The sequence below is a fragment of the Ranitomeya variabilis genome, chromosome 7 (genome assembly GCF_051348905.1).
Source record: "Ranitomeya variabilis isolate aRanVar5 chromosome 7, aRanVar5.hap1, whole genome shotgun sequence".
Classification (NCBI taxonomy): domain Eukaryota; kingdom Metazoa; phylum Chordata; class Amphibia; order Anura; family Dendrobatidae; genus Ranitomeya; species Ranitomeya variabilis.
In genome coordinates, this window is record NC_135238.1 from 102,692,092 (window position 1) to 102,717,503 (window position 25,412).

At 43.1% G+C, this 25,412-nt stretch overlaps 1 protein-coding gene across 1 annotated transcript in view; it reads left to right on the plus strand.

Moving 5' to 3' along the window:
- PGAP1 (post-GPI attachment to proteins inositol deacylase 1) overlaps positions 1–25,412 on the plus strand; it is a 1,745,445-nt gene that overhangs the window by 1,284,452 nt on the left and 435,581 nt on the right. The window contains exon 21 of the mRNA XM_077275621.1: positions 17,634–17,724. Within this exon, the coding sequence (XP_077131736.1) occupies positions 17,634–17,724 (91 nt within the window). The remainder of the gene's footprint in view (positions 1–17,633; positions 17,725–25,412) is intronic.

Sequence of the window (25,412 nt, forward strand, 5' to 3'; positions counted from 1 at the left end):
GGTCACTAATGGGTCGGCATGACAACCAGAGGTCTGCAGCAGACTTTTATGGTTGTCATTGCCAGATTGTTATCAGCGCTACCCAGTGGTTGGCGCTCATAGCAAGTGTGCATTTCTGCTACACACAGGCTATCTGATCATCGCCAGTGTATAGCAGAAGCGATCAAAGCATTGCAGCTACTATTCTCCCATAGAGACTATTGAAGCATGCAAAAAAATTAAAAAAAGTTTTTAAAAATATTTTAAAAATTGTAACGTGTATTTAACCCCGTTCTGACATCTGACGTACTATCCCGTCGAGGTGGGGTGGGCCCGTATGACCACCGACGGGATAGTACGTCATCACCGATCAGCGGCGCTCACGGGGGGAGCGCGGCCGATCGCGGCTGGGTGTCAGCTGCATATCGCAGCTGACATCCGGCACTATGTGCCAGGAGCGGTCACGGACCGCCCCCGGCACATTAACCCCCGGCACACCGCGATCAAACATGATCGCGGTGTACCGGCGGTATAGGGAAGCATCGCGCAGGAAGGGGGCTCCCTGCGGGCTTCCCTGAGACCCCCGGAGCAACGCGATGTGATTGCGTTGCTCCGAGGGTCTCCTACCTCCCTCCTCGCCGCAGGTCCCGGATCCAAGATGGCCGCGGCATCCGGGTCCTGCAGGGAGGGAGGTGGCTTACCGAGTGTCTGCTCAGAGCAGACACTTGGTAAGTCTGCAGCCCTGCACAGCAGATCGCAGATCTGGCAGAGTGCTGTGCACACTGCCAGATCAATGATCTGTGATTTTCCCCCCCGGGACAAAGTAAAAAAAGTAAAAAAAAAATTCCCCACATGTGTAAAAAAAAAAAAAAAAAAATATCCTAAATAAAGAAAAAAAATATATATATTATTCCCATAAATACATTTCTTTAGCTAAATAAAATAAAAAAACAATAAAAGTACACATATTTAGTATTGCCGCGTCCGTAACGACCCAACCTATAAAACTGCCCCACTAGTTAACCCCTTCAGTAAACACCGTAAGAAAAAAAAAAACTAGGCAAAAAACAACGCTTTATTATCATACCGCCGAACAAAAAGTGGAATAACACGCGATCAAAAAGACTGATATAAATAACCATGGTACCGCTGAAAACGTCATCTTGTCCCGCAAAAAACGAGCTACCATACAGCATCATCAGCAAAAAAATAAAAAAGTTATAGTCCTGAGAATAAAGCGATACCAAAATAATTATTTTTTCTATAAAATAGTTTTTATCGTATAAAAGTGCCAAAACATAAAAAAATGATATAAATGAGGTATCGCTGTAATCGTACTGACCCGACGAATAAAACTGCTTTATCAATTTTACCAAACGCGGAACGGTATAAACGCCTCCCCCAAAAGAAATTCATGAATAGCTGGTTTTTGATCACTCTGCCTCACAAAAATCGGAATAAAAAGCGATTAAAAAATGTCACGTGTCCGAAAATGTTACCAATAAAAACGTCAACTCGTCCCGCAAAAATCAAGATCTCACATGACTCTGTGGACTCAAATATGGAAAAAATACAGCTCTCAAAATGTGGTAACGCAAAAAATATTTTTTGCAATGAAAAGCGTCTTTCAGTGTGTGACAGCTGCCAATCATAAAGATCCGCTAAATAACCCGCTATAAAAGTAAATCAAACCCCCCTTCATCACCCCGTTAGTTAGGGAAAAATAAAAAAATTTAAAAAATGTATTTATTTCCATTTTCCCCTTAGGGTTAGGGCTAGAGTTAGGACTAGAGTTAGGGCTAGGGTTAGGGTTAGGGCAAGGGTTAGGGCTAGGGTTAGGGTTAGGGCTAGGGTTGGGGCTAGGGTTAGGGCTAGGGTTAGGGCTAGGGTTGGGGCTAGGGTTAGGGCTAGGGTTGGGGCTAGGGTTAGGGCTAGGGCTAGGGTTGGGGCTAGGGTTAGGGTTAGGCCTAGGGTTAGGGCTAGTGTTACGGCTAGTGTTAGTGGAACGCCCCCACACCGCCGCAGGACCGAGGGGTACCCGGAGCCGGGCCTCTGGATCTCAGTTCTGGGGTTGTCACGGTGGCTAGACCCGGTCCGTGGCCCTGTCTGTCAGTGGGGGACGTCCGGTGCAATAAGTGGTGTTGTGACGGTGCAGTTGTGGGGTGCAGGTCGCGGTAAATAACGAGGACACCAGGTTGCAGTCTCTTTACCTCTTTACTGGAGATCTCTGAGTCCTCAGTCCAGAATACGGTTCACCAGGCTGCGCAAGTCCGGCCGGTCCAATGGCACCTCCAGAGTTCACTTCACAGGTGGAAATCGGTGCCTTCCTTCTTAGCGCTAAGTGTTGTAGTCCTTCCCTGCTGTGCTTACGGAAAGTACCCCACAACTGTTGTCTGTTTCTTAAGTTCCCTCACAACTCGATTAAATGATGTTCTTCTAATCGTCCGTCCCTTCCTGATGTTACAGTTAGAACGGCACCCGTTTGTCGGGTAGGCCTGGAGTTCTTCCGGGACCCTAGAGACGCCCCTCTCCCGCAATTGCCTCCCAAGACTTCATAGGTGATATGTGTTAGACAGCCCGCCTTAAACTGACTGTCCTGCCGCTGTTTAGAGTATTGCTTGAAGCTGAATGTTATAATACTCCCTCGGCGTTCCGGCCACCGGTAGTGCGCCTCAGTAGGGTGTTGCTCCGGTCTTACAGCACGACCCCTACTGGAATTCTCCTATCGCTTGATCTCGTTTCTCACTCAGCACAATCTATCTCGCTTCTAGTCCTTTCTTGGGCCCCGCCGCTTCCCGGAGCTGGCGCGGACCCGTTACGTTCTTTCCAATGCCAAGCCTCTGTCAGGATCCCACCCCTGACAGAGACCCTACTGTCTCTTCCTCCACAACACCCTCTGCCACTAGGTGTTGCTTCGTCCAATCCAGTCAGCTTTCTGATCTAACTTCCTGCCTGACCCCCGGTTTACCCACTATGGTGGGGAGTGGCCTAATGAATAGCACCCTTAGCTCCCCCCGGAGGCCCTGCTGTGAAATGTATTGGTGTCTGTGATACCTGATCAGATGAACTCCTTCAGTGCCATCGGACGCACCATGGCTCCCCATAGTGGCGGAGCCACAGTACTGCAACGACCAGGACTCTGGGGCGCTGCACTCCCCCCTGGTTAAACACAGTACTTCGGGACTGGGAAGAAAACAACAATACAAGTTAGCAAAAAGACATACAATTTTGTTGAGTGTAATAACAATAAGCATATTTGAACAGGCTTCCCTTTATGGGAGGTAAGGACACTTGAACGTTACAAACATGGCAAAAATATCATAGCAACATGCTATAATTAGCTTTTCTTACCCAACCGGGTATTCTACTAGGTGCAAACATTATTGAACAATAATTTAACTTTGCCTTTAAGGACATACACTCTTAGTCCGCTAAAGACCTTCCTATAATCACATTACAAGGTATTTTAACTTTTTCATTCTCCTACTTTGGATCTGCAGGACCGCCTGTCCTATCGGCACCAGACCTACTGCCTCTCCTTTCTATTACAGGACCGCCCCGTTCAGCCAGGGCCTACTGCCTTTTCAACTACTATACACAGTATAGAACATAACTTTTCTTTCAGTTTGAGAACACTGAGCCGGCTCTACTTGGCTCCTATAAGGACTTACCCACTAACCCTTACGGGTTCACTTTCTGTCCTTAGTAACACATTACTAACTTTCGATGGGGAACGCAGGGTTTACCTTCTATCCCCCCCCCTTTTCTTATCAACATCATCAACTATCTTCTTCTCACAACATTAAACTTTCTCATTATCTTTCTATCTACTATGCATGCTGGACACCACGTCTATCTCTACGGGTCCACTGCATCCTCCTTCTCAGAACACATTATCAATATTCCTTCACATTTAACCAGTTAAACACATATAACTTTTCTCATATAAACATTATCATCATTTCCTTTGGTCAAGACATTATTGCTACTCATCTTAAGCAATATTACTATCGAAGCGTGACAAATGAACATCCCCTTTAAGAGAGGACCAAGTCTCTATGAGGTAGCGTATCTTCTCAAGCTACCAGTCCATACTCAGCAAAGGTTCCAGTGCGGTATCTTCGCAAAGAGTCCTCTTTTAAGTAAAACCAGTAGGGAGCACCTTTAATAAGGTGCAAACTATGTACAAAGAAGTTCTGATCATGCACTGTTCATGATTTCTCAGTTTTTTTTAAAACTTGTGCAAAACTTTTGGAAACAAAAACAAACAAAACAATAGAGATCCCAGGTCCGTAGAAGGATCCCCTTAAGAGTTTTCCCTGAACGGGTGTTAGCAGTCATAAAGGCAATAAAATAGTAACTATTTACAAATAAAAGAAGTACAGTAAAATCTTACTGTGGTGAAGCGGAAGGTGGTCTCCTATCCGGTCTCACCAGGCCAACAACTCGCACTGGTGAGCCAGGACGCGGTTCTGGTCCCAGCAACGCTAAGATCCCTTGCCGGGAGGCCCTTCTCGCTGGCAGGCGCACACGTCCCTCCGGGGCACGGTGAGGCCGGGCTTCTCGAGGTTCCGCGGGGCCGGGCTCTGCTGCTTTCCCCACGGGAGCATCCTCTTCCGGTTTTCCGGCAGCAGCCTGGAGGGCAATGCATCGCTGCACGCCTCGCGCCATCCAGCCAGCCTCTCCCGTAGCCCTCCTCCATCGGGTGTAAGTCACCGCATCACCGGGTTCCAGATCGCGGGGAAATCTTCCGCTGCAGGGCTCCACCTCTTCCCGATCCACGTGGATTTGTAGCGGCTCCCCGATTTCCTGGATAACCCCGCGTCCGTATTGGGGGTTAAAAGAAATCACGACCCCCCAGTGGGATGAGGGAACCTCCGCGGTGGGGGTCAGGTCCACCTGCACGGCCGGCCGAGGTCGGGTTCGCCATGCAGCCATCAAGCGCCGCAGGTGTTCGGCCTCAGGCGTGATCTTTAGGCCCGATGCCTGCGGCGCACCTTCAGCCGCGGCCAGGTTGGGAGAAGCAGGGGGCACTGGAACCAGGCAGATCTCTGTGGGCTGGCCCAGCCTAGCAATCACGCGGGCGTCGGCCTCCAGGCGGGCAGCAATTTGCCGGGCCTCTGCCGCGGCCATGCTTTCTTCCGACGGCGGCCGGGGAGGTCGGCCCATCGTTGGTCCTGCTAGGGTCAGTCCCCTCAGCGACGGCGTACCCGGAGCTACATTGGACTGTCCGACCTCTCTCCGCGCCCGATCCTTCTCATGCGGGGCTTCTGGCGTTGCCATCTTGGTCTCTTCTCCCGCGTCTTCTTCCCGCGGTCTCTTCCGTGGGCGGCCCCGTCCCCATGGTCTCCACCCTCCGACCAGAATCAGGAGGCGGACCTCAGCTGTTGACGGACACGTCCTCAGGACACAGAAATATTTGGACTGGGCGGCCATTGTTGTTCGCGCTCTCCAGCTTGTCTACGCCCATCTCACGCCCCTCTTCTCTTCCTGCGCTCCCCTCAGCACTGTAATGGCGGCGGATTTTGGCGGCAAATGACACGGCACACAGTCTTTGTAATAAAGCACAGTCAAAGCACGGTAAATCACAGTTCCAAGGCACACATGACCTGATTCTTTAGGCTTAAGTAGATCCTGTTCGTGACGCCAAGTTTGGAGCGCCCCCACACCGCCGCAGGGCCGAGGGGTACCCGGAGCCGGGCCTCTGGATCTCAGTTCTGGGGTTGTCACGGTGGCTAGACCCGGTCCGTGGCCCTGTCTGTCAGTGGGGGACGTCCGGTGCAATAAGTGGTGTTGTGACGGGGCAGTTGTGGGGTGCAGGTCGCGGTAAATAACGAGGACACCAGGTTGCAGTCTCTTTACCTCTTTACTGGAGATCTCTGAGTCCTCAGTCCAGAATACGGTTCACCAGGCTGCGCAAGTCCGGCCGGTCCAATGGCACCTCCAGAGTTCACTTCACAGGTGGAAATCGGTGCCTTCCTTCTTAGCGCTAAGTGTTGTAGTCCTTCCCTGCTGTGCTTACGGAAAGTACCCCACAACTGTTGTGTCTGTTTCTTAAGTTCCCTCACAACTCGATTAAATGATGTTCTTCTAATCGTCCGTCCCTTCCTGATGTTACAGTTAGAACGGCACCCGTTTGTCGGGTAGGCCTGGAGTTCTTCCGGGACCCTAGAGACGCCCCTCTCCCGCAATTGCCTCCCAAGACTTCATAGGTGATATGTGTTAGACAGCCCGCCTTAAACTGACTGTCCTGCCGCTGTTTGGAGTATTGCTTGAAGCTGAATGTTATAATACTCCCTCGGCGTTCCGGCCACCGGTAGTGCGCCTCAGTAGGGTGTTGCTCCGGTCTTACAGCACGACCCCTACTGGAATTCTCCTATCGCTTGATCTCGTTTCTCACTCAGCACAATCTATCTCGCTTCTAGTCCTTTCTTGGGCCCCGCCGCTTCCCGGAGCTGGCGCGGACCCGTTACGTTCTTTCCAATGCCAAGCCTCTGTCAGGATCCCACCCCTGACAGAGACCCTACTGTCTCTTCCTCCACAACACCCTCTGCCACTAGGTGTTGCTTCGTCCAATCCAGTCAGCTTTCTGATCTAACTTCCTGCCTGACCCCCGGTTTACCCACTATGGTGGGGAGTGGCCTAATGAATAGCACCCTTAGCTCCCCCCGGAGGCCCTGCTGTGAAATGTATTGGTGTCTGTGATACCTGATCAGATGAACTCCTTCAGTGCCATCGGACACACCATGGCTCCCCATAGTGGCGGAGCCACAGTACTGCAACGACCAGGACTCTGGGGCGCTGCATTAGGGCTAGTGATAGGGCTAGGGTTATTGCTAGAGTTAGGGTTAGGGCTAGGGTTGGGGCTACAGTTAGGGTTGGGGCTAAAGATAGGGTTAGGGTTTGGATTACATTTACGGTTGGGAATAGGGTTGGGTGTGTCTGGGTTAGAGGAGTGGTTAGGGTTACTGTTGGGATTAGGGTTAGGGGTGTGTTTGGATTAGGGTTTCAGTTATAATTGGGGGGTTTCCACTGTTTAGGCACATCAGTGGCTCTCCAAACGGGACATGGCATCCGATCTGAATTTTTATTTTCACGGCTCTGCGTTATAAACTGTAGTGAAACACTTGGGGGTTCAAAGCTATCAAAACACATCTAGATAAGTTCCTTAGGGGGTCTACTTTCCAAAATGGTGTCACTTGTGGGGGGTTTTAATGTTTAGGCACATCAGGGGCTCTCCAAAAGCAACATGGCATCCCATCTTAATTCCAGTCAATTTTGCATTGAAAAGTAAAATAGTGCTCCTTCCCTTCCGAGCTCTGCCATGCGCCCAAACAGTGGTTTACCCCCACATATGGGGTATCGTCGTACTCAGGACAAATTGCACAACAACTTTTGTGGTCTAATTTCTTCTCTTACCCTTGGGGAAATAAAAAAATGGGGGCGAAAAGATCATTTTTGTGAAAAAATATGATTTTTTATTTTTACGGCTCTGCATTATAAACTTCTGTGAAGCACTTGTTGGGTCAAAGTGCTCAACACACATCTAGATAAGTTCCTTAAGGGGTCTACTTTCCAAAATGGTGTCACTTGTGGGGGTTTTCAATGTTTAGGCACATCAGGGGCTCTCCAAACGCAACATGGCGTCCCATCTCAATTCCAGTCAATTTTGCATTGAAAAGTCAAATGGCGCTCCTTCCCTTCCGAGCTCTGCCCTGCACCCAAACAATGGTTTACACCCAGATATGGGGTATCAGCGTACTCAGGACAAATTGCACAACAATTGTTGGGGTCCAATTTCTTCTCTTACCCTTGGGAAAATAAAAAAATTGGGGGCGAAAAGATCATTTTTGTGAAAAAATATGATTTTTTATTTTTACGGCTCTCCATTATAAACTTCTGTGAAGCACTTGTTGGGTCAAAGTGCTCACCACACATCTAGATAAGATCCTTAGGGGGTCTACTTTCCAAAATGGTGTCACTTGTGGGGGGTTTCAATGTTTAGGCACATCAGGGGCTCTCCAAATGCAACATGGCGTCCCATCTCAATTCCAGTCAATTTTGCATTGAAAAGTCAAATGGCGCTCCTTTCCTTCCGAGCTCTGCCATGCGCCCAAACAGTGGTTTACCCCCACATATGGGGTATCAGCGTACTCAGGACAAACTGGACACCAACATTTAGGGGCCAATTTCTCCTGTACATTGTACAACAAATTTTGGGGTTTATTTTCTCCTGTTACCCTTGGTAAAATAAAACAAATTGGAGCTGAAATAAATTTTGTGTGAAAAAAAGTTAAATGTTCATTTTTATTTAAACATTCCAAAAATTCCTGTGAAACACCTGAAGGGTTAATAAACTTCTTGAAAGTTGTTTTGAGTACCTTGAGGGGTGCAGTTTTTAGAATGGTGTCACACTTGGGTATTTTCTATCATATAGACCCCTCAAAATGACTTCAAATGAGATGTGGTCCCTAAAAAAAAATGGTGTTGTAAAAATGAGAAATTGCTGGTCAACTTTTCACCCTTATAACTCCCTAACAAAAACAAATTTTGGTTCCAAAATTGTGCTGATGTAAAGTAGACATGTGGCAAATGTTACTTATTAAGTATTTTGCGTGACATATGTCTGTGATTTAAGGGCATAAAAATTCAAAGTTGGAAAATTGCGAAATTTTCTAAATTTTCGCCAAATATTAGTTTTTTTCACAAATAAATGCAAGTTATATCGAAGAAATTTTACCACTATCATGAAGTACAATATGTCACGAGAAAACAGTGTCAGAATCGCCAAGATCCGTTGAAGCGTTCCAGAGTTATAACCTCATAAAGGGACAGTGGTCAGAATTGTAAAAATTGGCCCGGTCATTAACGTGCAAACCACCCTTGGGGGTGAAGGGGTTAAATCCTAATGATAGAGATTACACTCACTACTCATCAGTTCACAACTTGTATAGTAGAATCAACTACTTTTTGGTCAGTCATCATTTGCTTAGCTGTGGTCCCTCCGTTTCTGGAATGGATGATACCCCCTTCCCCATCCAATGGAAAGCTCTAACGTGTAATTAGGGGTGACCTAATCAAAGAAGGCACTAGACTTAAGAAAACAAAAACCCATGTGATAGAAAATCTTTTGAAGCAAATACATTCCCTTGAATAGTCCCATAAAAACGCCCATCTACTGATATCATAATTAACTTGAACAAGCAAAAAGATAACCTGAAGGGACTTCTAGACAAAAGCTACTCAAAACATAGGGAAAGGTTACAGCAGTTCTTTTATGAATTCACAGACAAAAGTAGTGGCCCTCTAGCTATAAGCATCCATCCTAAAGTCTCAACGACATTTATCCAATCGATACAGGATTCTACAGCATCCGTAATCAATGAATCCAAACAAATTGCTGAAGCAGTAAAAGGATATTATAGCTCCCCTTACAATATTAAGGGCCAATATGTAGATATGTCACCAACCCAACTTCATTTGAAAATTGATCAATACAAGAGACACAGCTCTGCCCTCAATACTGAATGACACAAAGACATCCCTAGAGCAATCATTTGAAGAAGAGGAAGTGCTTCGGGTCATCAAAAGCTCCCCATCTAATAAATGCCCAGGTCCAGATTGTTACTCTGCCAAATTTTATAAAATGTTTGCTACACAAATTACATCATTCTTAACCAAAGTATTTAATTATCTTTCGACTTCAAAGCCTTTTTCCCAGAAAAACTCTGGAAGCCCATAGTTCTGTGACGCCGAAACCTGGGAAAGACAAAACATTATGCTCAAGTTACAGACCAATATACTTAACTAACATTGATGTTAAACATTTATCCAAAATCATAGCGACCAGATTAGCCCTCATGATGCCTCATATCATGCACAACAATCAAGTAGGATTTGTGCCCCAGAGGGAGGCAAGATACAACACGATTAAAACAATGCTGCTTATGTCCTATACGAAATTGAAACAGATCCCACCATGCATTCTGTCGGTTGATGCTGAAAAAGTATTTGACCGGGTTAGCTGGACATACATAGTGCTGTTAAACTGATCAAATTAGGTCCCAACATTCTCAATAAAAAAAGGCTTTATATCAAGACCCCTCTGCCAAGGTCTGTTGCAGTGGCATCTATTCAGAATATTTTGGAGTCTCAAATGGAACAAGACCAGGGGTGTCCACTGTCCCTTATTGTGATGGAACATCTGGCAATGGCCCTCAGGAAAAACTCCAATATTCAAGGAATCCCAGTGGGGCATGAATCTCATAAATTGGTGCTATACGCAAATGTCCTCCTATTGTACATCACTAAACCAAAAACATCACTGCCCTCTATTCTGAAAGAATTTGAGACACATAGTCGACTGAGTAATTTTAAGGTAAATCTTTCTAAGTCAGAGATTTTGAACATCAATATCTCATAGGAGGAGGCACAATATTTAAAGGGGTCCTTTCCTTTCCGTTGGTGTAATGGTTCTATGAAATATCCAATTGCCCTCAGACTTGTCACAGCTCTTCCATCTGAATCATAAGCCTTTGCTCAGTCATGTCAAAGCTGAGATCAAGGCTTATGACAAAACACAATTATCTTGGTTTGGTAGAATTAACTTATTAAAGATGGACATTTTTCCAAAATTGCTTTATGTATTTCAAGTGGTTCCAATTGCACTCCCCTGTTCCTTTTTAAACAACTAAATACAGTTTGTAACAATTTTATTTGGAGGTCAATAAGATCGAGATTTGCCATTAAATTTTTGTCTAGCTTTAAATCTCAAGGGAGAGTCGGCCTCCTGAATTTTCAACTCTGTCCTGCTGCATCTTTGCTGGGGCGGATTGTGGACTGGTTTCATAGATAGCAATGCTGTAAAAAGACAACTGTCCATTCAGTTCAGCCTATATTCTCTCAGAATAAATCCCCAGATCTACGTCCTTCTAAAGAGCCTAATAACTGTAAGATACAATATTGTTACGCTACAGGAAGACATCCAGGCCACTCTTGAACCCCTCGACTGAGTCCTCCATCACCACCTCCTGAGGCAAGGAATTACAGATTCTCACTGCCCTAACAGTAAAGAATCCTCTTCTATGTTGGTGGAAAAAAACATTTTCTCTTTCAGACGCAGAGAATGACCTCTGGTGACCATCACCTTCCTTGGTATAAACATCCTCGGAGAGATATTTGTATTGTCCACTTATATACTTATACATGGTTATTAGATCGACCCTCAGTCATCTTTTTTTAGACTAAATAATCCTAATTTTGTTAATCTCTCTGGGTATTTTAGTTCCCCTATCCCCTTTATTTATTTTGTTGCCCTCCTTTGTACTTGCTCTAGTTCGATTATATCATTCCAGAGCACCTGTGCCCAAAACTGTACACAGTACTCCATGTGCGGTCTAACCAGCGATTTGTACAGAGGCAGTATAATGCTCTCATCCTTTGTATCCAGACCTCTTTTAATGAACCCCATAATCCTGTTTGCCTTGGCAGCTGCTGCCTGGCACTGGCTGCTCCAGGTAAGTTTATCATTAACTAGGATCCCCAAGTCCTTCTCCATGTCAGATTTACCCAGTGGTTTCCCTTTCAGTGTGTAATGGTGATATTGATTCCTTCCCATGCGTATAACCTTGCATTTATCATTGTTAAACCGCATCTGCCAACTTTCTTCCCAAGTTTTCCAACTTATCCAGATCCCTCTGTAGCAGAATACTATCTTCTGTTGCATTGATTACTTTATATAGTTTTGTATAATCTGCAAATATCAATATTTTCCTGTGTAAACCTTCTACCAGATCATTAATAAATATGTTGAAGAGAATAGGTCCCAACACCGACCCCTGCTGTACCCCACTGGTCGCAGTGACCCAGTTAGAGAATATACCATTTATAACCACCCTCTGCTTTCTATCACAAAGCCAGTTACTTACCCATTTACACATATTTTCCTCTAGACCCAACTTTCTCTTTTTGTGTACCAACCTCTTGTGTGGCACAATATCAATCGCTTTGGAAAAGTCAAGATATACCACATCCGATGACTCACCTTTGTCCAGTCTATAGCTTACCTCTTCATAAAAACTGATTAGATTGGTTTGATGGTGCTAATCATGAGTGTTGGGTCACACTAGAGTCATTCCTATCATGCCTAGACTTAACTTCAATACCCTGGATTTCTAAGCACTTTCATTCTTCAAAGGGACCACTCCCCCATGAGCAGTTTATCTTCTCAGAGTTTGGGACCAATTGGTAAAGAAACTTAAGATTTCTAAGATGCCAGGACCTAAAACACTGATCATTGACAATCCAGAATTCCCTGGAGTTGGAGTGAGGAAAATCCTGGTCTTCAACTGTAAAACTAGATTCCATCACGTCCTTGCAAATTTCATTAATATTCCATCGCTAAACGAGCTTAAACCATATCTTGGTTTTCATACCTCCAGATCCGTTCATTCATTGATTCCCTTCATCTGTTTTCGGTGCTAAAGTCTGACCCTTCTCAGTTTGATTCATTTCTGATCGGAGAAGTTACACCCAAGCATACTATCTCCCAAATATATTATATTTTGTCATCTCAGATTAATGCAGAGCTCCTATGTTTCAAGAAAAAGTGGGGGAAAGAGACTGGGGTGACCTTCTTAGAGGAGCAATGGAACAAAAGTTTATTTTGCACACAGACTTCCATTGGCTTGCAAAGCTCAAGAAAAAAATTACAAACTCATAACTAGATGGTATCGATGCCCAGCAGATCTTCATAAGATATTTTCCTCTGTCTCCAATAAATGCTGGAGAGGTGAAAATATTAAAGGCACTATGCTTCATATCTGGTGGGAATGCCCTCAAATAAATGGCCTCTAAAGCAAAGTCTTTGATGTTCGCAAACACGTTACAGGGGAATCATTGTCTAGAACTCCCCAGATCGGACTAATTTCTATGATACCAGGATTTTTTTAAATCTGTCAAAAGATTATTGCTGATACACTGTTTATCTGCAACTAGAACAGTCATTCCCAGACACTGGCGTTCTAGAATCACTCCATCTAACCAAGAATGGTCTCTTGAAATCGATTTTTTTGTGTAGAATGGAAAGACTCTGCTCATAATAAAATTAGCTCAGACAATTTTTTCCGTACTTGGCAGGGATGGATTTTATTTAGAGACTAGATGGTGGCCCGATTCTAATGCATTGGGTATTCTAGAATATGTATGTAGTTTATTTATTAAGATTTGAGAATAATGCAATGAATACATAGGATTCGGCCGGCCGGCCGACCGCGACCAATCAGTGAAGTCAGGGCCAGCTGCAGGTTTTTGAGGGCCCGGGCGAAAGAGTCTCACAGCCCACGTAGCATATAACACCGTCCACGTAGTATATAGCACAGCCACATAGTATGTAGCACAGCCACATAGTATATAGCAGCCACGTAGTATATTACAGCCACGTAGTATATAGCACAGACACATAATATATAGCACAGCCACATAGTATATAGCACAGTCATGTAGTATATTGCACAGCCACGTAGTATATAGCACAGGCACGTAGTTTATAGCACAGCTATGTAGTATATAACACAGCCACGTAGTATATAGCACAGCCACTTAGTATATTGCAGGGCCACGTAGTATATAGCACAGCCCACGCAGTATATAACACAGCCCACGTAGTATATAGCACAGCCCACGTAGTATATAGCACAGCCCACGTAGTATATAACACAGCCCACACAGTATATAACGCAGCCCACATAGTATATAGCACAGCCCACATAGTGTAGTTCACAGCGATGTAGTATGTGACACAGCCCACGCAGTATGTAACACAGCCCACATAGTATATAACACAGCCCACGTAGTAAGTAGCAATTTGGGCACCATATCCCTGTTAAAAAAAGAATTAAATTAAAAAATAGTTATATACTCACCTTCCGGTGGCCCCGGATCCAGCCCAGGCCTTTAGCGATGTTCGTCACGACGCTATGTTCCCAGTAATGACTTGTGGCAATAACCCGTGATGATGTAGAGGTCTTGCGAGACCGCTACGTCATCACGGGTCGTTGCCGCAATGCATTCTTGGGACCGGAGCACCGCGAGGAGCGGGAAAGGCTGCCGCGGACGCCGGAAGGTGAGAATATAATGATTTTTTTTAATTATTTTTAGCATATGTTTTTACTATTGATGCTGCATAGGCAGCATCAATAGTAAAACGTTGGTCACACACGGTTAATGGCAGCATTAACGGACTGTGTTACACCGGATTTGTGCCGCGGTGTAACGCAGTCCGTTTAACGGACTGCTAAAACGCTATGTGAGTGCTTACTGGATGGGAGTATGGAGGGGGCACTGACTAGAGGGGAGTAGGGAGGGGCCAACTCGCGGCCAGACTGTGCCTGTCGTTGATTGGTCATGCCCAGCCGGCCGCGACCAATCAGCGACCCTGGATTTCCTTGACAGATGGACAGACAGACAAACAGACGGAAGTGGACCTTAGACAGTTTATATATATATATATATATATATATATATATATATATATATATATATATATATATATATATATTCCCTAGAGTACTCCTCAATCCTTCCGTCATGATGAAGACACCATATATTGGTACTTGTACAAACCTGAATCTGGGTGGATTCATAAACCTTGCTCATCTCTTCCTCTCCCCTTAGGATCTCTTTGACTTTTCTATTTTGTTATAATTTTCTACTAAAAGTTATTTTCTTTCCTTTGTCAGGCTTGACAAAGCCCAATTTGATTTCAAGAAATGAATGACCAGTTTGTTAATATACCATACTTTAAAAAAAGGGGGTATTCTGATACGTGATTTGACGTTCCCATATTATCTTGATATTTTTGAAAACTTTTGACAGTATCGCTACGGTTTTTAACACTATAATGAAAGCTACCTATTTTGTTGTATTCAGAAATGTTGTAACTATATTCTCTTCTCAGTTATTAAATAAACTAGTTTATGAAAAAAAATATAAAAAAATTAAAGTTTAAATCACCCTCCTTTCATCCCATTCAAAATATAAAAAACAAATACCGTATATACTCAAGTATAAGCCGACCCCCCTAATTTTGCCACAAAAAACTGGGAAAACTTAATGACTCGAGTATAAGCCTAGGGTGGAAAATGCAGCAGCTACCAGTAAATTTCAAAAGTAAAAATAGATACCAATAAAAGTAAAATTAATTGAGACATCAGTAGGTTAAGTGTTTTTGAATCCATATTGAATCAGGAGCCCCATATAATGCTCCATAAAGTTTGATGGGCACCATTAGGTGCTCCATATTAAAATATTCCTCATATAATCCTGCATAAAGGGTAATAAGGGCCCCATAAGATGTTCCATAGAGATATTTGCCCTATATAGTGCTGCACGAACGTTATGGCCCCATAAGATGCTCCATACAGACACTTGCCCCTTATAGTGCTACACAAGCGTTATGGCCCCATAAGATCATCCATACAGTCACTTGCCCCATATAGTGCTGCACAAGCGTTATGGACCCATAAGATGCTCCGTACAGTCACTTGCCCCATATAGTGCTGCACAATCGTTATGACCCCACACAGATGCTCCATACAGTCACTGCCCCTTATAGTGCTGCATAATCGTTATGGCCCCATAAGATGCTCTGTACAGTCACTGCCCCTTATAATGCTGCACAAGCGTTATGGCCCCATAAGATGCTCCGTACCGTCACTGCCCCTTATAATGCTGCACAAGCGTTATGGCCCCATAAGATGCTCCGTATAGTCACTGCCCCTTATAATGCTGCACAAGTGTTATGGCCCCATAAGATGCTCCGTACAGTCACTGCCCCTTATAGTGCTGCACAATCGTTATGGCCCCATACAGATGTTCCGTACAGTCACTGCCCCTTATAGTGCTGCACAATCGTTATGGCCCCATACAGATGCTCCGTACAGTCACTGCCCCTTATAGTGCTGCACAGTCGTTATGGCCCCATACAGATGCTCCATACAGTCACTGCCCCTTATAGTGCTGCACAATCGTTATTGCCCCATACAGATGATCCGTACAGTCACTGCCCCATATGCTTTTGCTGCGATTTAAAAAAAAAAATCACATACTCGCCTCTCTTCGCTTAGGACCCCCGGCACTTTCAATATTTACCTGCTCCTCGTGCGGCTCCGTCTTCAGCACTGACGTTCAGCAGAGGGCGCGCACTGACTACGTCACCGCGCCCTCTGACCTGAGCGTCACAGCCTGAGGACGCTGATGACGGAGCCACTACGGAACGAGGAGCGGTAAATATCGTGCAGCCCTGTATACTCACCTACTGCTGGTGCTGTGCAGTCCCTACTTCTTCCAGCGCTGCATCTTTTTCCTGTATTGAGCGGTCACAGTTACCGCTCATTACCGAAATGAATATGCAGCTCCACCTCTATGGGAGGTGGAGCCGCATATTCATTACTGTAATGAGCGGGACCATGTGACCGCTCAGTGCAGGAAGAATATGCAGCGCTGGTAGAAGCAGGGATGTGCAGGGACCGTGCCAGCAGTAGGTGAGTATAATTAGATAGCCCTCGCCCCCCCCTCCCCTGCCGACCCCCGGGTATGGCTCGAGTATAAGCCAAGAGGGGGACTTTCAGCCCAAAAAAATTGGCTGAAAATCTCGGCTTATACTCGAGTATATACGGTATACACATATTTGTTATCGCCACGTTCAGAATCACACGACCTATCAATATGAAAAAAAAAAAAAATAACCCGATCGTTAAATGACATAACGAGAAAAATATTCAAAACGCCAGAATTACGTTGTTTGGCCGCCGCTACATTGCATGAAAATGCAATAATGGGTGATCAAAAAATTGGATCTACACCAAAATTGTATAATTAAAACCGTGAGCTCGGTGCACAAAAAATAAGCCCTCCACCAACCTAAGATCACATAAATTGGAGACTACCGGTCTGGGAAAGTGGCGCTATTTTTTTAAACAAATTTTGGATTTTTGTTTCACCACTTAAATGAAAAATAACATAAACATGTTTGGTGTCTATGAACCTGGAGAATCATAATGGCAGGTCAGTTTTAGCATTTAGTGAACATAGTAAAAGAACAAACAAACTGGAATTGCACTTTTTTTTTGCAATTTCACCACACTTGGAATTTTTTTCCTGTTTTCCAGCGCAAAATATGGTAAAACCAATGGGAGGCGTTCTAAAGCAAAACTTGTTCTGTAAAAAATAAGCCCTCACACAGCTATATTGATCGTAAAATAACAAAGTTATGGCTCTGGGAAGAAGGGGGGGGGGGAATAAAACTCAAAAACTGAAATACCCCTGGTCGTTAAGGGTTTAAAAAGGAAAATTTTAACACTGTGCTCTACAATTATACAGTTGCAGAAGAAATACGAATATAATGGGACCACACCAGTTAAAAAACAAAATAGGAAAAGTATACACTAAACAGACATTTCCAGATAATTGACATGTTCACTTTTAACAACAAAAACTCATAGGTGAACTATTTTTTTTTCATTTCACATCTGTATTAGAGGTTGTAATAACAATTTATTTTATTTAAATTTATGTATATAGTTTTAAAGGTAAGAGAAAACTATTTCATAACCCACTATTTTAGGATCTTTTAAGTCTTCTCAATTGCTTTCCAGGCTACAGTTTAGAATTTGGTTCATCGTTGGATGTTGCAGCTAAACCATACAAGGTTGACCCTGTTGTCAACATCTGTCGATTCTTTCTAAGGTAATTGTATTTTCTTTTTTATCAACTATATTATTTCAATAAATATTTGAGCAAAATGAACATAGTAGAGTTTAAATTAAGAGTTGTGAGGGACATTTATAGAATTTGACACTGATTGTAACGTGGAATCCTGATATTGTGCGATATTTACTGTTAGGACACTAGTCGCCGTTGTCGTGCTACCACTCCATAAGCGATCTGCATATTCATGATTGTGTGCCCTCGATTTTTATTTCCACTTTTTTCAATGGTTAAATATGCAAACAAATGTATACAACTTTTTGTTCACACGCCACTGTCTTTTGCTGTAATTTTTTTTGCATATTTTTTGTGTAGATTATATGTCATCTGTCTACAGTAAAAGGAAGGAGATCCAGCTCAACGATGTAGTGAAAAAAATCTGTAACTTTATTCACTTCAATTCATGTAATGTGAAGGACGAAACATCAGCAAGCAATAAGAATAAAAACAAGATCCAAGATCAACGCGTTTCTGGTGACAAAGCACCCTTAATCATGATTAAGGGTGCTTTGTCACCAGAAACGCGTTGATCTTGGATCTTGTTTTTATTCTTATTGCTTGCTGATGTTTCGTCCTTCACATTACATGAATTGAAGTGAATAAAGTTACGGATTTTTTTCACTCCATTGTTGAGCTGGATCTCCTTCCTTTTCCTGTTTGTTCACGCCTTGACACAGCGGTTCCGTGCTCCGAGTTTCCAGGAATGTCGACTATGGTGAGCTGGACTTTGTTTTGTTCTATCTGTCTACAGTACATGTTTAATAAAGTTGGATTTATTCACCAAAAATGCAGCAAAAACCTGTTTTCTTTTTTTGCAGCCTTTTCACACTTTATGATTGCTTTCCATGGGTGAAAAAAAACTACTGCACAAATGCTGAAAGAATTGACCTTGCTCACAGAAATACTCAAAGAATTACTGCAAATTTTACATAAAGAAAAACGCTGCAAAAAGGCTGCATGTGAACATAGTCTTAAATGTGTTAACAGTCTAAGCCAGTGATGGCAAACCTTTTAGAGACCGAGTGCCCAAACTACAATCCAAAACCCACTTATTTATCGCAAAGTGCCAATACAGCAATTTAACCTGAATACTGAGGTTGTTTAGATTAGAAAAACATCTTGTACATTATCAGGCAATACAGTCTATAGCAAAGAGCTTGTAAGCACTGCACTCCAAGCCTAAGATACTAGCCACCGATTGGAGTGGAGGTCTATTCTTGAGAATGGAGAGAAATTTTGAATCAAATGTAAAATTGTCAAGTTGTTTGTTTTTACAACATCTTTACAATTGTAGCCCTTTATGATGATGAAAATAACCCTTTAAGCCAGGGATGTCAAACTCAAATACACAGAGGGCTAAAAGCTGGCATAAAGTCACAGGCCAACCTTGACACTTGTTAAAAAAAAACGTCTACAATTGAGGAAGTTTTTCTTTATCAAATAAAACTATTAACTTTTGGAATTATAGTGGAATAATACTGTATAATATGTAATGTAAGACCAGTAAAAAGCATATAACCCAATGGCATAATTTAAATATATAAAGGATACTGTATAATGCCCCCATATGATGCTCCATACTGTATAATGACCTCACATGATGATCCATATTGTATAATGGCCCCACATGATGCTCCATGTTGTATAATGGCCCCCATGATGCTCCATACTCTATAATGGCTACACATGATGCTCCACACTGTATAATGGCCCCACATGATGCTCCATGTTGTATAATGGCCCCACATGATGTTCCATACTGTATAATGGCCCCACATGATGCTCTATGTTGTATAATGGCCCCACATTATGCTGCATACTGTATAATGGCCCCACATGATGCTCCATATTGTGTAATGGCCACACATGATGCTCCATATTGTATAATGGCCACATATAGTGCTCCATACTGTATATTCCCATAAGTTCACCACCACTGGTCTCTATGCTACACCCCTTAATGTATTGCTAATCTTTGTATGTCAGTGATGCCCATTCAAATGTCTGCAAATTAACATTTAGTCTTTAACAATAGAAACCATGTTCCAAACCTCTCCATGAAATAGCCTGACATCAGCATTATAGTAATTAGTCCTTAGTAACCCTTTCCTAACATCCGTTGTACATGTACTGTTCTGCAGGAGCTGCATTTCCGCAAAGAGAAGTATATGTACGGCGCTGCAACAATTGAGTGCAGATGTCAGCTGTATGTAAGAGCTGACATCCTGCAGCAATGCCCACGAGCAGTGCTAGCTCTGATCACAGACATTTAACCCCTCTGATACCACTGTCAATAGTGACATTGAGGCTCATCACAGAGAAGTGAGCTCCCTCTCTGCTTCCAACAGAACAACGCAATACTATTGCGTTGTACCAATGGTGACTTTGGGCCACAAGATGGCTGCATGGTCCTTCAGTATCCTGCAGGAAAGTTGGCTTCTGAGCGCCTGCTAAGAGCCTGCCTAGCATTGCAGAGTATCAGATTAGTGACCTGTCACTGTACAGTGATGTCCCATCATGGGATAAAGTAAAAAAGTTGTTTTAACCCTTCTGACATACTATCCTGTCCATGTGCCCTGGGCCCATCTGATCATGGATGTGATAGTAAGTTGTAGCCGATCGGCTGCGCATGCGGGTGGTATGCGGCCGATCGGGGACTGGTGTCATCTGATTCTCACAGCTGACACCCGGCACCAAGTGCCAGGAGCAGTCACAGACCGCTGCTGGCACGTTAACCCCCGAAACACTGCGATCATAGATCGTGGTCCCGATCGCTGCCATGGAGACCCAATGTCGTCATGACGACATCCAGGTCCCCAGAGCTGAGAGACTTCCTGTCATGCACAGTGCATGTTAGGAAGTCTCTGAAGTAAGTGTATAGAAGCTGCGATGCTGACAGCTTCTATAGCATGCAGATCTGCATGCTATAGGTGCGATCAGCCTGCACAAAATGATTGTCCCATAGTGGGACAAAGTGTAAAACTTAGAATGAATAAAAAAAACAAAAAAAGATTAATAATTGTAAAAATATTTGTGAAAATAAAAAGAACATCAATATTTATTCCATCAATAAATAAATATTTGAATTAAAAAAAATCTAAACAATAAAAGTACACATATTTAGCATCGCCTCGTCCTTAATGACCTGGCCTATAAAATTGTCTCACTAGTTAAACTCTTTAGTGAACACCATTAAAAAAAAAAGGCAGAAAAACAATGCTTTATCATCATACCGCCGAACAAAAAATGGAATAACACACGATCAAAAAGGCGGATGTAAATAAACTTAACTTAGTACCCCTGAAAACGTCATCTTGTCCTGCAAAACAAGCTGACTTACTCCATCACCATAAAAAAATAAAAAAGTTACAGCTCTCAGAATAAAATGATGCAAAAATAATTGTTTTTTATATAAAATATTTTGTATTGTATAAAAGCGCCAAAACATAAAAAATATATAACTGTGGTATCGATGTCATTGTACTGACCTGAAGAATAAAACTGCTTTATCAATTTCCCCACACACTGATCGGTATAAATGCTCCCCAAAAGATATTCATGAATTGCTGGTTTTTGTTCATTCTGCCTCACAAAAATCGGAATAAAAAGCGATAAAAAAATGTCATGTGCCTGAAAATGGAAGCAATAAAATGTCAACTCATCCCGCAAAAAAACAACCTCACATGACTCTGTGGGCCAAAATATGGAAAAATTATAGCTCTCAAAATGTGGTGATGCAAAAACTATTTTTTTTTCAATAAATAACAAATAAGCGTCTTTTAGTGTGTGACAGCTGCCAAACATAAAAACCCGCTATAAATAGTAAATGAAACCTCCCTTTATCACCCCCTTAGTTAGGGAAAAATAATAAAATTAAAAAAAATGTAAATTCCATTTTCCCATTAGTTTTAGAGTTAGGGTTGGGGCTAAAGTTAGGATTACGGTTAGGTTTGTTGTTAGGGTTGGGGTTAGAGGTGTGTTGGGGTTGGAGTTAGAATTGGGGGGTTACCACTGTTTAGGCACATCAGGGGCATTCCAAATGCGACATGACGCCTGCAGTCCATTCCATCACAGTCTGCATTCCAAAACGTTACTACTTCTCTTCCCGATGTGTGCCCATACAGTGGTTTTCTCCCACATCTGGGGTATCAGCGAAGTCAGCACAAATTGGACAACAACTTTTGGGGTCCAATTTCTTGTGTTACCTTTGCGAAAATAAAAAATTGGGGACTAAAACATCATGTTTGTGGACAAAATATGATTTTTTTTTTATTTTCACACCCGGGCGTTATAAACTTTAGTGAAATACCTGGGGGATCAAAGTTCTCACCGCACATCTAGATAAGTTTCTTGGGGGGTCTAGTTTCCAAAATGGTGTTACTTGTGGGGGGTTTCCACATCAGGGGCATCCGATCTCAATTCCAGCCAATTTTGCGTTGAAAAAGTCAAACGCCGCTCCTTCCCTTCAGAGCTCTGTCATGCACCCAAACAGTGGTTCCCCCCAACATAGGTGTATCAGTGTACTCAGGACAAATTGCACAATAACGTTTGGGGTCAAATTTCTCCTGTTTCCCTTGGAAAAATAAAAATTTGGATCTGAAGTAATTTTTTTGTGAAAAAAAAGTTAAATGTTCATTTTTTTTTAAACATTCCAAAAATTCCTGTGAAGCACCAGAAGGGTTAATAAACTGATTGAATGTGGTTTTGTTCACCTTAAGGGGTGAAGTTTTTAAAATGTGTCACTTTTGGGTATTTTCTATCATATAGACCCCTCAAAGTGACTTCAAATGTGATGTGGTCCCGAAAAAAGAAAAATGATGTTGTAAAAATGAGAAATCGTTGGACAACTTTTAACCCTTAACTCCATAAAAATAAATTTGGTTCCAAATTTGTGCTGATGTAAAGTAGACATGTGGGAAATGTTACTTATTAACCCCTTCATGACCCTAGCTTTTTTCGGTTTAGCATTTTCGTTTTTCGCTCCCTTCCTTCCCAGAGCCATAACTTTTTTATTTTTCTGTCACTATGGCCACATGAGGGCTTATTTTTTGCAGAACAAGTTCTACTTTTGAACGACATCATTGGTTTTAGCATGTCGTGTACTAGAAAATGGGAAAAAAATTCCAAGTGCAGTGAATTTGCAAAAAAAAAAGTTCAATCCCACACTTGTTTTTTGTTTGGCTTTTTTTGCTAGGTTTACTAAATGCTAACACTGATTTGCCATTATGATTCTCCAGGTCATTACGAGTTCATAGACACCAAACATTTCTAGGTTCTTCTTTATCTAAGTATTTAAAAAAAAAAAAAAAAATTGTGACATTTTCCAATACCCATAGCGTCTCCATTTTTCGTGATCTTGGGTTGGGTGAGGTCTTTTTTGCGTGCCGAGCTGGCGTTTTTAATGACACCATTTTGGTGCACATACGTTCTTTTGATCGCCCATTATTGCATTTTAACCCCTTAATGACCACCAATACGTCTTTTAACTGACCTGAGATATAAGAGAATAGCATCCCGATACAGGTAAAAATCCAGCAGCAGTCAGCTGTACACTGTAGCTGACAACTTACTGCATCATCCACGATCAGTTTTGGTACTGTCCAAATCTGTTTAACCCCGTAGATGCTGCTGTCAATAGTGACTACATCATTATAAATGGTTAACAGAGTGTGGGGGCTTCCTCTTTATCCCATTTGGTGCCCTGAGGTCATGATTGTGTGGTCCTGATGTTTGCCATGGCAATTCACAACCAAATAGCAGCCTTAGGCCTGCGTCACACTGGCGAGTTTTACGGACGTATGAGCGCAGAAAATACACCCGTAAAATACGCATAACACACGGTCCAATGATTCTCTATGTCCCAGCTCCTATCAGCCGTATTTTACTGATGCTGCGCTTGTCACCGTAATGCGCAAAAAAATCGCCAATGAAAGTCTATGGGGGCGAGAAAAATACGGATTACACACGGAACAGCAGTGTGACTTGCGAGAAATACGCAGCAGTGTTCTATAGAAAAGCCTGTAATTCAATTGCCGGCTTTTCATTTCTCCTTCACAAACCCGACATGATATGAGACATGGTTTACATACAGTAAACCATCTCATATCCCTTTTTTTTTTGCATATTCCACACTACTAATGTTAGTAGTGTGTATGTGCAAAATTTGGGCGCTGTAACTTGTAAAATAAAGGGTTAAATCACGGAAAAAATTGGTGTGGGCTCCCGCGCAATTTTCTCCGCCAGAGAGGTAAAGCCAGTGACTGAGGGCAGATATTAATAGCCTAGAGAGGGTCCATGGTTATAGGACTCCCCCTGGCTAAAAACATCTGCCCCCAGCCACCCCAGAAAAGGCACATCTGGAAGATGCGCCTATTCTGGCACTTGGCCACTCTCTTCCCATTCCCGTGTAGCGGTGGGATATGGGGTAATGAAGGGTTAATGTCACCTTGCTATTGTAAGGTGACATTAAGCAGGATTAATAATGGAGAGGCGTCAATTATGACACCTATCCATTATTAATCCAATAGTACGAAATGGTTAATAAAACACACACACATTATTTACAAGTATTTTAATGAAATGAAGACACCTAATATTTTATTATACTGGTAATCCAGCTGAAGACCCTCGTTCTGTAACAGGAAAAATAAAAAAAACAACAATATCTCATACCTTCCAACGCTCAGGTCAGTCCCACGAAGTAAATCCATCTGAAGGGGTTAAATCATTTTACAGCCAGGAGCTGTGCTAAAGCAGTGCTTGTGGCTGTAAAACCCTGGGGACTGAATGGAAAGCGGGGTGACCTGGAGTTACCTTTAGTTGCGGTGAGGCGCCCTCTGCTGGATGTCCTCATGAACTGGAGCCTTGGATAAGTTCCCACGCTCGAGTTCATATGAGGACATCCAGCAGAGGGCGCCTCACCGCAACTCAAGGTAACTACAGGTCAGTCCCGTGCAATCCATTCATTTGCCGGGTTTTTACAGACAGGGGCGGCTGCATTAGCAGGCTTCTGCTTGTAAAATTAGTTAACCCTTTCAGATGGATTTACAACGTGGGACAGAACGACGGAAGGTATGGAATATTGTTGTTTGTTTTTTGTAACTTTGTTCCAGGTGACAAGGGTCTTCAGGTGGATTAAGAGTCTAATAAAATATTACAACAACATGTGTCTTTATTTCATTAAAGGACTTTGTAATTATGTGTGTGTGTTTTATTAACTATTTCGAACAATTGGATTAATAATGGATAGGTGTCATAATTGACACCTCTCCATTATTAATCTGACTTAATGTCACCTTACAATAGCAAGGTGACATTAACCCTTCATTACCCCATATCCCACCGCTACACGGGAGTGGGAAGAGTGGCCAAGTGCCAGAATAGGCGCATCTTACAGATGTGCCTTTTCTGGGGTGGCTGGGGGCAGATCTTTGTAGCCAGGGGGGGGCCAATAACCATGGACCCTCCCTAGGCTATTAATATCTGCCCTCAGTCACTGGCCTTACCGCTCTGGCGGAGAAAATTGCGCGGGAGCCCACGCCAATTTTTTCAGCCATTTAACCCTTTATTTTAGCAGCTACAGCGCCCAAATTTTGCACATACACACTACTAACATTAGTAGTGTGGAATATGCAAAAAAAAAAGGGATATGAGATGGTTTACTGTAT